Source organism: Hyla sarda, chromosome 9 (assembly GCF_029499605.1).
Source record: "Hyla sarda isolate aHylSar1 chromosome 9, aHylSar1.hap1, whole genome shotgun sequence".
NCBI lineage: Eukaryota > Metazoa > Chordata > Amphibia > Anura > Hylidae > Hyla > Hyla sarda.
This window is the reverse complement of record NC_079197.1, coordinates 175,583,703-175,598,584: the sequence shown is the minus strand read 5'-3', so window position 1 is coordinate 175,598,584 and position 14,882 is coordinate 175,583,703. Positions and strand designations below refer to the sequence as shown.

Genomic DNA, 14,882 nt, shown 5'->3' with positions numbered 1-14,882 from the left:
TGCAGAAAAACTGCAGTAAAGTTATTTTCAGTTTACTACAATTCCGGTTCTGGACAATCCTTTATTCCTCCCTATCGTTCCTGGGACGGGCGGCGGTAGAATATATATATGCAGAGGAACCCTCACCCTGGCGTCACGACAGTTAAGGGTTAAAGGGGTACTCGGCCCCTAGACATCTTATCCCCTATCCAAAGGATAGGGGATAAGATGTCAGATCGCGGGGGTCCTGCCGCTGGGCCTCATTCACATTACAATTTTTGCATCAGTTTTTTTGCATCCGTTGAGCTTATGGTTGCTAAATCATGTGCTAAAAATCTATCTAAAAATCAGATCCACCGGACATATGGTGGATTTTTATCAAATCCAACAAAGAGATTGAACAAAAATGTAAACGGACCAAATTTAAAAAAAATTATATATCTAGATCATTGTTTCCTAACCAGGGTGCCTCCAGCTGTTGCAAAACTACAATTCCCAGCATGCTCAGACAGCCGTCGGCTTTCTAGGCATGCTGGGAGTTGTAGTCTTGCAAGAGCTGGAGGCACCCTGGTAGGCAAACACTGATCTAGATATATCATTTTTCAAAACTAATATTGTATGAAAAAAACCTGATGTGAATGCGGCCTTAGACGTTATGGAGGATCCGTCCTGTGAGCCCAATGATAACAACCATCATGGTAGATTTATTAAACCTTGTGCAGCAGATTAGTGGAGCAGTTGCCCATAGCAACCAATCAGAATCCAGCTTTTATGTATGTTGTCCATAACAACCAAATTTAAGCTTTCATTTATCAGTTGCCCATAGCGACCAATCAGATTCCAGCTTTCATTTATCAGTTGTCCATAGCAACCAATTAATTTTTGCTTTCATATATCACTTACACATACCGTGTTTCCCCGAAAATAAACTCTACCCCGAAAGTAAGCCCTAGCAGGATTATGGGGTAGGGCTGCAATATAAGCCCTACCCCGAAAATAAGTTCAGGGGTAATCTGCTGGCGGACCGCGGCCGCCAGTAATGCCCGCAGACCCCACATGGCCACCACAGTAATGCCCGCAGACTCCACACACCTCCCAACCCCCCCCCCCCCCCCTCCGGCCACCACAGTGCGGTAATGCCCGCAGATCCGACACCGCGCCCGGCCACCCCAGTAATGCCCGCCGACCCCACAGCCCCCCTCGGCCAGCCCCCTGCCTCCTTTGGCTGGTCCCGTGGCACCCGCAGCAAGTTAGCTTACCGTAATTCAGCCGGGGCAGGGACGCTGACGTTCTAAAACGTCGGCGCGTATGCACGGCCGACGTTACGGACGTGTCCCTGCCCCCGGCTGCTAAGCAACAGGAGAAGATCTCGCAGGAGGGTACCGAGGGGTGGGGGGCACTGTAGGGCAGTGTTTCCCAACCAGTGTGCCTCCAGCTGTTGCAAAACTACAACTCCCAGCATGCCCGGACAGCCTTTGGCTGTCCGGGCATGCTGGGAGTTGTAGTTTTGCAACAGCTGGAGGACATTGGTTGGGAAACACTGCTGTAGGGTACGGTAGGAGTGTGGAGGACGACAGGGGAAGGGGAGGATGGGGGGCTGAAGGAGTATGGGGGGCTGCAGGAGTGTGGAGGATGCCCCCTATCCTCCACACTCCTGCAGCCCCCCATCCTTCACACTCCTGCAGCCCCCCATCCATCACACTCCTGCAGCCCCCCATCCTCTACACTCCTGCAGCCCCCCATCCTCCACACTCCTGCAGCCCCCCATACCGTAAATAAATAAGCCCTACCCTGAAAATAAGCCCTAGTGTGTTTTTTTTGTGACTAAAATTAATATAAGGCCCGGTCTTATTTTCGGAGAAACACGGTAGCAACCAGATTCAACCAGATATCTTTTATATTCATCAGTTGATCCCATAGCAACCATTCACATTCCTGCTCTCACTTATAAGTTGCCCATAGCAACTATTCAGATTCCAGCTTCACTTAGTTGCCCATAGCAACCATTCAGATTCCAACTTTCACTTATCAGTTGCCCATAGCAACCATTCAGATTCCAGCGCCACTTAACAGTTGCCCATAGCAACCATTCAGATTCCAGCTTTCACTTAACAGTTGCCCATAGCAACCATTCAGATTCCAGCTTTCACTTATCAGTTGCCCATAGCAACCATTCAGATTCCCGCTTTCACTTAACAGTTGCCCATAGCAACCATTCAGATTCCAGCTTTCACTTATCAGTTGCCCATAGCAACCATTCAGATTTTAGCTTTCGTTTTTAAAAAGGGGCTTCTGATTGGTTGCTATAGGCAACTGCGCCACAGCGCACAAGGTTTGATACATCTCCCAGTATGATGTAACCATTAGATGGCGTCATATATTCTGTATAGATAGAGAGGGGGGGGGGCTCAGAATCATCTCCGGTTTTTAGCGTTTTATTGAATTTCACGTAGATTTCGTAGCGTTCCTTCGTCGCGGTGGTGAAGCTCCGTCCGCCCAGCGCGTTGTGATGCAGCAGAGAGTAGTTTGTTCCCTCTTCTCATGTGGAGTGTCGCTCTGATCTAAGCGTTCGGCGCTTTTTCCTGCCGTACACATGGATTTCATCATCGTCGGAATAAAAAAAAACAGCAAAAGCGAGCAGGAATGTGTCAGCGTCCGCGCTCCGGCCCCTGATGCGTCTGATCAGCGTCTCAGGAAACATGTGCGCCGCACTCGCCGTGATTGCCGGATCTCGCATACTTCACATTTTTGTCATTCAGGATCCTTTCAGCGCCATAATACCCACTTCCCCCCTTGGCGCTATTTTTAGGGGACGTAGAAAATAATAATGTGATTAGACGAATAGCGTTCGTATATGGAAAATTCCAGAAGAGATGAAAGAGGCGACGAGCGCGTTTCTTTTTTTTTTTTCTCTCTCTTCTCATGTCTGGTCCGGGGATCGGCGGAGTTGTCAGCGCTGTCATATCGTGCGGAAATTGCGCCCAAAATTATTCATGATTATACCCATCCACCAACCCCCCCCCCCCCCCCCACCAAGGATCGTCCTTGAAAGGAAAAACTGTAGGTGATGAAAAGACGTTTCCCGGGATAGGATGGGGGAAGCGTTCTTGTTGGCGCCGATCCATATACAGTAACGTTTATCACCGCCGGATCATCGGATATTCTGGATTATCAGAAGGAATTTCATTATTACAGCAAATCCCGTTCAGACAATGTAAGACGACGCCACCTAGTGGCTAAATAATAGTGAAAGATGAGCAGCGAGCAATAACAATATGGCGCAGTGTTTCCCAACCAGGGCGCCTCCAGCTGTTGCAGAACAACAACTCCCAGCATGTCCGGACAGCCAACGGCTGTCCGGGCATGCTGGGAGTTGTAGTTTTGCAACTCAACCGATGAGCTTGCACTCTAACCTTCCTCCATACTTGGCACAACCTCGACACAATCAGAAGACATGTGACCCGAAGCAGTGAAAATAAATAAAGGGGGAGGAGCATTTATGATTGTTTCCCCAATTTTTTGGCAATGATTTTTTTTATGGCAGTTTGCGCTCGCATTTTCATTTTTACGTATTTTTTGCAGATAGGTTCTTTGCATTTATCATCCGCCTGAAGAAAAAAATATGTTGTGCAAATATTTTTTACGCAGATGCTAAATGCAAAGAATCTGTCATTTCCGTAAAAAAAAAAATCTATTTTTGCGCAAATTTTTTCACGGAGATGATAATTGCAAATAAATCTGTCATTTACGTAAAAAAAAAACTATTTTGTGTAAATTTTTATTTTTTTACATTTTTTTATGGCAGTTTGCGCTCGCATTTTCATTTTCGTATTTTTGCGCGCTTTGCATTTATCATCTGCCTGAAGAAAAAAAAATGTTGTGCAAATATTTTTTACGCAGATGCTAAATGCAGAAAATCTGTCATTTCCGTTAAACAAAAAATAAATCTATTTTTGCGCAAATTTTTTTCACGCTGATGATAATTGCAAATAAATCTGTCATTTACGTTAAAAAAAACTATTTTGTATAATTTTTTATTTTTTTTAAATTTTTTATGGCAGTTTGCGCTCGCATTTTTATTTTCGGATTTTTGCGCTCAGCGTGCAGAGATAGATTTGTTGCATTTATCATCTGCCTGAGAAAAAAAAAAATTTGTGCAAATATTTTTTACGCAGATGCTAAATGCAAAGAATCTGTCATTTCCGTTAGAAAAAAAATCTATTTTTGCGCAAATTTTTTCACGCAGATAATTGCAAATAAATCTGTAATTTACGTAAAAAATTACTTTTGTATAAATGTTTATTTTTTTACATTTTTTTATGACAGTTTGCGCTTGCATTTTCATTTTCTTATTTTTGCGCTCAGCGTGCAGAGATATATTTGTTGCATTTATCATCTGCCTGAAAAAAAAAAATGTTGTGCAAATATTTTTTACGCAAATGCTAAATGCAAAGAATCTGTCATCTCCGTTAAAAAAAATGATATATTTGTTGCGAAAAAAATTTCACACAGATGATAATTGCAAAAAATCAGTCATTTACGTTAAAAAAATATTTTGTACAAATTCTTTTTTTTATTTTATTTTTTTTTTTTTTTACGCAGATGATAAATGCAACAAATCTGTAATTCCATAAAAATAAAAAATGGCAACTGCTACACTCTACCTCAATGTTTGGTATAGCACTAGCCATGATGTGACCAATAGGGGGCGTCATATATATTCTTAATAGGGGGGGGAGGGGGCTAAGAATAATCTCCTGTTTTTAGCATCTCATTGAATTTCAGGTAGATTTATTATTGTTTTTGCGCAATTATTTTGGCAATTTTTTTATGCTAATGATAAAAGCAACAAATTTATCATCCGTGGAAAAAAAAAAAAAAAAATCTCGAAAAATATTTTTTTTACGCAGTTGATAAAATCCGCTAATCTATTGTCTGCCTAAGGCTTGGTTCAGACTACGGAATCTCCGGGCAGAAAATTTCCGTCTGGAGATTCCGAGTGCGGCCGGCGCTGACTGAATCAGTCAGCACTAGGACCGCGCGGACACCGCAGTCTCTAATAGACCGCAATGTGTTCCGCGCGGATTTCCGCCTGAAGATAGAGCAACGCCATTCTTCAGACGGAAATTTCCAAGTGGATTTTCCGTTCACAAATTCTGCTTCACAAATTCCGAAGTGTGAATTTGTGAACGGAAAATCCTTCACTACACTATACATTTTAGCAAGCGCAATTTCCGCCTGCAATTTCAAAGCGAAATTCCGTAGTCTGAACCTAGCCTTAAAGGGTTTATCCAGGAAAAAAACTTTTTTTTTAATATATCAACTGGCTCCAGAAAGTTAAACAGATTTGTAAATTACTTCTATTAAAAAATCTTAATCCTTTCAGTACTTATGAGCTTCTGAAGTTAAGGTTGTTCTTTTCTGTCTAAGTGCTCTCTGGTGACACGTGTCTCGGGAACCGCCCCGTTTAGAAGAGGTTTGCTATGGGAATTTGCTTCTAAACTGGGCGTTTCCCGAGACACGTGTCATCAGAGAGCACTTAGACAGAAAAGAACAACCTTAACTTCAGAAGCTCATAAGTACTGAAAGGATTAAGATTTTTTAATAGAAGTAATTTACAAATCTGTTTAACTTTCTGGAGCCAGCTGATATATAAAAAAAAGTTTTTTCCTGGAATACCCCTTTAAAGAAAAACTTTTGGCACAATTTTTTTTATTTTTTTTTTTATTTTTTACGAAATGATAAATGCAAGGAATATCATTTCCGTAAAAAAAAAATTTCTTCGTGCAATTTTTTTTTTTTTATGCAGACGGTAAAAGCAACTAATCTATTGTTGGTGCAATTTTTTTTACGCAGATGATAAATGCAACAAATTTTTCATTTCCGGAAGAAAAAAAAAAAAATTATTTTTATTTTTTTATTATTTTTTTATTTTTTTGTGCAGATGGTTAATGGAAAAAAAAATTGCACAAGTAAACTTCACTCCTGAGGTGGTGAAGGATTTTGGAAGGTCATCATTGCGCGTCTTTTCCGCCATTGCGCATTGAAAAAAATAAAATAATTCACACAATTTATAAAATGTGTGAATAATTTATGAATTATGGATGAAAAGAAAAAATTGCGCAAATTTTAATGCAAGTGATAAATCTCACTCATTATCAGTTTCTCTATACAGGAAAAAAAAAAGAAAGAAACTTTAAAGGAAATGCACATGACTCGTTACAATGTATCAGCGCAGGTATATTGTATTACGGATCTTTATGGCCGTTTCTGCGGATGAGTCGCGGTGATGGTGTCGCCGTCTGATCGGAGCGATTTTTCGAGGAAATCTGTTCTGTATCGGGAGATGGATGACACTAATAGGACTAATAGTGATCGTGTTTCTTAACCAGGGGGCCTCCAGCTGTTGCAAAACTACAACTCCCAGCATGCCCGGACAGCCAAAGGCTGTCCGGGCATGCTGGGAGTTGTAGTTTTGCAACAGCTGGAGGCACTCTGGTGCGGAAACACTGGGCTGAAGCCTCAGGATATTGCGGAGATTCCTTCTGCGGGTCTTATCAGTCGTCTTCTTCTATCGTCTCCGCTGTATCATCCTCACAACTGGGCGTCCTCCTCCCGTATACTCCTGGGGTGTCACCGCTGCCCCCTACTGTCAGGAGAAGAGGAACACATCAAAAACTCTATGTTATCTGTGGTGTTACATAGGACTGCATGTGACATCTACTACATTATCTGTGCTCAGAGAGTTATCACTGTGTTATCTGTGGTGTTACATAGGACTGCAGGTCACATCTATACATTATATGTACTCAGAGTTATCACTGTGTTATCTGTGGTGTTACATAGGACTGCAGGTCACATCTATACATTATCTGTACTCAGAGAGTTATCACTGTTATCTGTGGTGTTACATAGGACTGCAGGTCACATCTACTACATTATCTGTACTCAGAGAGTTATCACTGTGTTATCTGTGGTGTTACATAGGACTGCAGGTCACATCTACTACATTATCTGTATTCAGAGAGTTATCACTGTGTTATCTGTGGTGTTACATAGGACTGCAGGTCACATCTATACATTATCTGTACTCAGAGAGTTATCACTGTGTTATCTGTGGTGTTACATAGGACTGCAGGTCACATCTATACATTATCTGTACTCAGAGAGTTATCACCGTGTTATCTGTGGTGTTACATAGGACTGCAGGTCACATCTATACATTATCTGTACTCAGAGAGTTATCACTGTTATCTGTGGTGTTACATAGGACTGCAGGTCACATCTATACATTATCTGTACTCAGAGAGTTATCACTGTTATCTGTGGTGTTACATAGGACTGCAGGTCACATCTATACATTATCTGTACTCAGAGAGTTATCACTGTTATCTGTGGTGTTACATAGGACTGCAGGTCACATCTATACATTATCTGTACTCAGAGAGTTATCACTGTGTTATCTGTGGTGTTACATAGGACTGCAGGGAACATCTATACATTATCTGTACTCAGAGAGTTATCACTTTGTTATTTGTGGTGTTACATAGGACTGCAGGTCACATCTACTACATTATCTGTTCTCAGAGAGTTATCACTGTGTTATCTGTGGTGTTACATAGGACTGCAGGTCACATCTATACATTATCTGTACTCAGAGAGTTATCACTGTTATCTGTGGTGTTACATAGGACTGCAGGTCACATCTACTACATTATCTATACTCAGAGAGTTATCACTGTGTTATCTGTGGTGTTACATAGGACTGCAGGTCACATCTACTACATTATCTATACTCAGAGAGTTATCACTGTGTTATCTGTGGTGTTACATAGGACTGCAGGTCACATCTACTACATTATCTGTACTCAGAGAGTTATCACTGTTATCTGTGGTGTTACATAGGACTGCAGGTTACATCTACTACATTATCTGTACTCAGAGAGTTATCACTGTTATCTGTGGTGTTACATAGGACTGCAGGTCACATCTATACATTATCTGTACTCAGAGAGTTATCACTGTGTTATCTGTGGTGTTACATAGGACTGCAGGTCACATCTACTACATTATCTGTACTCAGAGAGTTATCACTGTTATCTGTGGTGTTACATAGGACTGCAGGTCACATCTACTACATTATCTGTTCTCAGAGTTATCACTGTTATCTGTGGTGTTACATAGGACTGCAGGTCACATCTACTACATTATCTGTACTCAGAGAGTTATCACTGTGTTATCTGTGGTGTTACATAGGACTGCAGGTCACATCTACTATATTATCTGTACTCAGAGAGTTATCACTGTGTTATCTGTGGTGTTACATAGGACTGCAGGTCACATCTATACATTATCTGTACTCAGAGAATTATCACTGTGTTATCTGTGGTGTTACATAGGACTGCAGGTCACATCTACTACATTATCTGTACTGAGAGTTATCACTGTTATCTGTGGTGTTACATAGGACTGCAGGTCACATCTACTACATTATCTGTACTCAGAGAGTTATCACTGTTATATGTGGTGTTACATAGGACTGCAGGTCACATCTATACATTATCTGTACTCAGAGAGTTATCACTGTTATATGTGGTGTTACATAGGACTGCAGGACACATCTATACATTATCTGTACTCAGAGAGTTATCACTGTTATATGTGGTGTTACATAGGACTGCAGGTCACATCTATACATTATCTGTACTCAGAGAGTTATGACTATATGTTATCTGTGGTGTTACATAGGACTGCAGGTCACATCTATACATTATCTGTACTCAGAGTTATCACTGTGTTATCTGTGGTGTTACATAGGACTGCAGGTCACATCTACTACATTATCTGTACTCAGAGTTATCACTGTGTTATCTGTGGTGTTACATAGGACTGCAGGTCACATCTACTACATTATCTGTACTCAGAGAGTTATCACTGTTATCTGTGGTGTTACATAGGACTGCAGGTCACATCTACTACATTATCTGTACTCAGAGAGTTATCACTGTTATCTGTGGTGTTACATAGGACTGCAGGTCACATCTATACATTATCTGTACTCACAGAGTTATCACTGTGTTATCTGTGGTGTTACATAGGACTGCAGGTCACATCTATACATTATCTGTACTCAGAGAGTTATCACTGTGTTATCTGTGGTGTTACATAGGACTGCAGGTCACATCTATACATTATCTGTACTCAGAGAGTTATCACTGTTATCTGTGGTGTTACATAGGACTGCAGGTCACATCTATACATTATATGTACTCACAGAGTTATCACTGTGTTACCTGTGGTGTTACATAGGACTGCAGGTCACATCTACTACATTATCTGTACTCAGAGAGTTATCACTGTGTTATCTGTGATGTTACATAGGACTGCAGGTCACATCTACTACATTATCTGTTCTCAGAGTTATCACTGTTATCTGTGGTGTTACATAGGACTGCAGGTCACATCTACTACATTATCTGTTCTCAGAGTTATCACTGTTATTTGTGGTGTTACATAGGACTGCAGGTCACATCTATACATTATCTGTACTCAGAGAGTTATCACTGTGTTATCTGTGGTGTTACATAGGACTGCAGGTCACATCTACTACATTATCTGTGCTCAGAGAGTTATCACTGTGTTATCTGTGGTGTTACATAGGACTGCAGGTCACATCTACTACATTATCTGTTCTCAGAGTTATCACTGTTATCTGTGGTGTTACATAGGACTGCAGGTCACATCTACTACATTATCTGTTCTCAGAGTTATCACTGTTATCTGTGGTGTTACATAGGACTGCAGGTCACATCTATACATTATCTGTACTCAGAGAGTTATCACTGTGTTACCTGTGGTGTTACATAGGACTGCAGGTCACATCTACTACATTATCTGTACTCAGAGAGTTATCACTGTTATCTGTGGTGTTACATAGGACTGCAGGTCACATCTATACATTATCTGTACTCAGAGAGTTATCACTGTGTTATCTCTGGTGTTACATAGGACTGCAGGTCACATCTACTACATTATCTGTTCTCAGAGTTATCACTGTTATCTGTGGTGTTACATAGGACTGCAGGTCACATCTACTACATTATCTGTACTCAGAGAGTTATCACTGTGTTATCTGTGGTGTTACATAGGACTGCAGGTCACATCTACTATATTATCTGTACTCAGAGAGTTATCACTGTGTTATCTGTGGTGTTACATAGGACTGCAGGTCACATCTACTACATTATCTGTACTCAGAGAGTTATCACTGTGTTATCTGTGGTGTTACATAGGACTGCAGGTCACATCTATACATTATCTGTACTCAGAGAATTATCACTGTGTTATCTGTGGTGTTACATAGGACTGCAGGTCACATCTACTACATTATCTGTACTGAGAGTTATCACTGTTATCTGTGGTGTTACATAGGACTGCAGGTCACATCTATACATTATCTGTACTCAGAGAGTTATGACTGTGTTATCTGTGGTGTTACATAGGACTGCAGGTCACATCTATACATTATCTGTACTCAGAGAGTTATCACTGTGTTATCTGTGGTGTTACATAGGACTGCAGGTCACATCTACTACATTATCTGTACTCAGAGAGTTATCACTGTTATCTGTGGTGTTACATAGGACTGCAGGTCACATCTATACATTATCTGTACTCAGAGAGTTATCACTGTGTTATCTGTGGTGTTACATAGGACTGCAGGTCACATCTATACATTATCTGTACTCAGAGAGTTATCACTGTGTTATCTGTGGTGTTACATAGGACTGCAGGTCACATCTACTACATTATCTGTACTCAGAGAGTTATCACTGTTATCTGTGGTGTTACATAGGACTGCAGGTCACATAGTTACATAGTTACATAGTTATCACTGTGTTATCTGTGGTGTTACATAGGACTGCAGGTCACATCTACTACATTATCTGTAATCAGAGAGTTATCACTGTTATCTGTGGTGTTACATAGGACTGCAGGTCACATCTATACATTATCTGTACTCAGAGAGTTATCACTGTTATCTGTGGTGTTACATAGGACTGCAGGTCACATCTATACATTATATGTACTCACAGAGTTATCACTGTGTTGCCTGTGGTGTTACATAGGACTGCAGGTCACAGCTACTACATTATCTGTGCTCAGAGAGTTATCACTGTGTTATCTGTGGTGTTACATAGGACTGCAGGTCACATCTACTACATTATCTGTACTCAGAGAGTTATCACTGTGTTATCTGTGGTGTTACATAGGACTGCAGGTCACATCTACTACATTATCTGTACTCAGAGTTATCACTGTGTTATCTGTGGTGTTACATAGGACTGCAGGTCACATCTATACATTATCTGTACTCAAAGAGTTATCACTGTGTTATCTGTGGTGTTACATAGGACTGCAGGTCACATCTATATTATCTGTACTCAGAGAGTTATCACTGTGTTATCTGTGGTGTTACATAGGACTGCAGGTCACATCTACTACATTATCTGTACTCAGAGTTATCACTGTGTTATCTGTGGTGTTACATAGGACTGCAGGTCACATCTATACATTATCTGTACTCAAAGAGTTATCACTGTGTTATCTGTGGTGTTACATAGGACTGCAGGTCACATCTACTACATTATCTGTAATCAGAGAGTTATCACTGTGTTATCTGTGATGTTACATAGGACTGCAGGACACATCTACTACATTATCTGTACTCAGAGAGTTATCACTGTTATCTGTGGTGTTACATAGGACTGCAGGTCACATCTATACATTATCTGTACTCAGAGAGTTATCACTGTGTTATCTGTGGTGTTACATAGGACTGCAGGTCACATCTACTACATTATCTGTACTCAGAGAGTTATCACTGTGTTATCTGTGGTGTTACATAGGACTGCAGGTCACATCTATACATTATCTGTACTCAGAGAGTTATCACTGTTATCTGTGGTGTTACATAGGACTGCAGGTCACATCTATACATTATCTGTACTCAGAGAGTTATCACTGTGTTATCTGTGGTGTTACATAGGACTGCAGGTCACATCTACTACATTATCTGTACTCAGAGAGTTATCACTGTGTTATCTGTGGTGTTACATAGGACTGCAGGTCACATCTACTACATTATCTGTACTGAGAGTTATCACTGTTATCTGTGGTGTTACATAGGACTGCAGGTCACATCTATACATTATCTGTACTCAGAGAGTTATGACTATATGTTATCTGTGGTGTTACATAGGACTGCAGGTCACATCTATACATTATCTGTACTCAGAGAGTTATCACTGTGTTATCTGTGGTGTTACATAGGACTGCAGGTCACATCTATTACATTATCTGTACTCAGAGAGTTATCACTGTGTTATCTGTGGTGTTACATAGGACTGCAGGTCACATCTACTACATTATCTGTACTCAGAGTTATCACTGTGTTATCTGTGGTGTTACATAGGACTGCAGGTCACATCTATACATTATCTGTACTCAGAGAGTTATCACTGTTATCTGTGGTGTTACATAGGACTGCAGGTCACATCTATACATTATCTGTACTCAGAGAGTTATCACTGTTATCTGTGGTGTTACATAGGACTGCAGGTCACATCTATACATTATCTGTACTCAGAGAGTTATCACTGTGTTATCTGTGGTGTTACATAGGACTGCAGGTCACATCTATACATTATCTGTACTCAGAGTTATCACTGTGTTATCTGTGGTGTTACATAGGACTGCAGGTCACATCTACTACATTATCTGTACTCAGAGAGTTATCACTGTGTTATCTGTGGTGTTACATAGGACTGCAGGTCACATCTACTACATTATCTGTACTCAGAGAGTTATCACTGTTATCTGTGGTGTTACATAGGACTGCAGGTCACATCTATACATTATATGTACTCACAGAGTTATCACTGTGTTACCTGTGGTGTTACATAGGACTGCAGGTCACATCTACTACATTATCTGTACTCAGAGAGTTATCACTGTGTTATCTGTGATGTTACATAGGACTGCAGGTCACATCTACTACATTATCTGTTCTCAGAGTTATCACTGTTATCTGTGGTGTTACATAGGACTGCAGGTCACATCTACTACATTATCTGTTCTCAGAGTTATCACTGTTATCTGTGGTGTTACATAGGACTGCAGGTCACATCTATACATTATCTGTACTCAGAGAGTTATCACTGTGTTATCTGTGGTGTTACATAGGACTGCAGGTCACATCTACTACATTATCTGTGCTCAGAGAGTTATCACTGTGTTATCTGTGGTGTTACATAGGACTGCAGGTCACATCTACTACATTATCTGTTCTCAGAGTTATCACTGTTATCTGTGGTGTTACATAGGACTGCAGGTCACATCTACTACATTATCTGTTCTCAGAGTTATCACTGTTATCTGTGGTGTTACATAGGACTGCAGGTCACATCCATACATTATCTGTACTCAGAGAGTTATCACTGTGTTATCTGTGGTGTTACATAGGACTGCAGGTCACATCTACTACATTATCTATACTCAGAGAGTTATCACTGTTATCTGTGGTGTTACATAGGACTGCAGGTCACATCTATACATTATCTGTACTCAGAGAGTTATCACTGTTATCTGTGGTGTTACATAGGACTGCAGGTCACATCTATACATTATATGTACTCACAGAGTTATCACTGTGTTACCTGTGGTGTTACATAGGACTGCAGGTCACATCTACTACATTATCTGTACTCAGAGAGTTATCACTGTTATCTGTGGTGTTACATAGGACTGCAGGTCACATCTATACATTATCTGTACTCAGAGAGTTATCACTGTTATTTGTGGTGTTACATAGGACTGCAGGTCACATCTACTACATTATCTGTACTCAGAGAGTTATCACTGTGTTATCTGTGGTGTTACATAGGACTGCAGGTCACATCTACTATATTATCTGTACTCAGAGAGTTATCACTGTGTTATCTGTGGTGTTACATAGGACTGCAGGTCACATCTATATTATCTGTACTCAGAGAGTTATCACTGTGTTATCTGTGGTGTTACATAGGACTGCAGGTCACATCTATACATTATCTGTACTCAGAGAGTTATCACTGTGTTATCTGTGGTGTTACATAGGACTGCAGGTCACATCTATACATTATCTGTACTCAGAGAGTTATCACTGTGTTATCTGTGGTGTTACATAGGACTGCAGGTCACATCTACTACATTATCTGTACTGAGAGTTATCACTGTTATCTGTGGTGTTACATAGGACTGCAGGTCACATCTATACATTATCTGTACTCAGAGAGTTATGACTATATGTTATCTGTGGTGTTACATAGGACTGCAGGTCACATCTACTACATTATCTGTACTCAGAGAGTTATCACTGTTATCTGTGGTGTTACATAGGACTGCAGGTCACATCTATACATTATCTGTACTCAGAGAGTTATCACTGTTATCTGTGGTGTTACATAGGACTGCAGGTCACATCTATACATTATCTGTACTCAGAGAGTTATCACTGTTATCTGTGGTGTTACATAGGACTGCAGGTCACATCTATACATTATATGTACTCACAGAGTTATCACTGTGTTACCTGTGGTGTTACATAGGACTGCAGGTCACATCTACTACATTATCTGTGCTCAGAGAGTTATCACTGTGTTATCTGTGGTGTTACATAGGACTGCAGGTCCCATCTACTACATTATCTGTACTCAGAGAGTTATCACTGTGTTATCTGTGGTGTTACATAGGACTGCAGGTCACATCTACTACATTATCTGTACTCAGAGTTATCACTGTGTTATCTGTGGTGTTACATAGGACTGCAGGTCACATCTACTACATTATCTGTACTCAGAGAG

At 40.6% G+C, this 14,882-nt stretch overlaps 1 protein-coding gene across 1 annotated transcript in view; it reads right to left on the bottom strand.

Annotated features, from left to right (window-relative positions):
• Positions 1-6,482: 6,482 nt before the first annotated feature.
• LOC130290721 (sodium/hydrogen exchanger 2-like) overlaps positions 6,483-14,882 on the bottom strand; it is a 74,811-nt gene continuing 66,411 nt past the window's right edge. Inside the window, exon 12 of the mRNA XM_056538731.1 lies at positions 6,483-6,628. Coding sequence (XP_056394706.1) covers positions 6,537-6,628 — 92 coding nt within the window. The 3' untranslated portion in view covers positions 6,483-6,536. The remainder of the gene's footprint in view (positions 6,629-14,882) is intronic.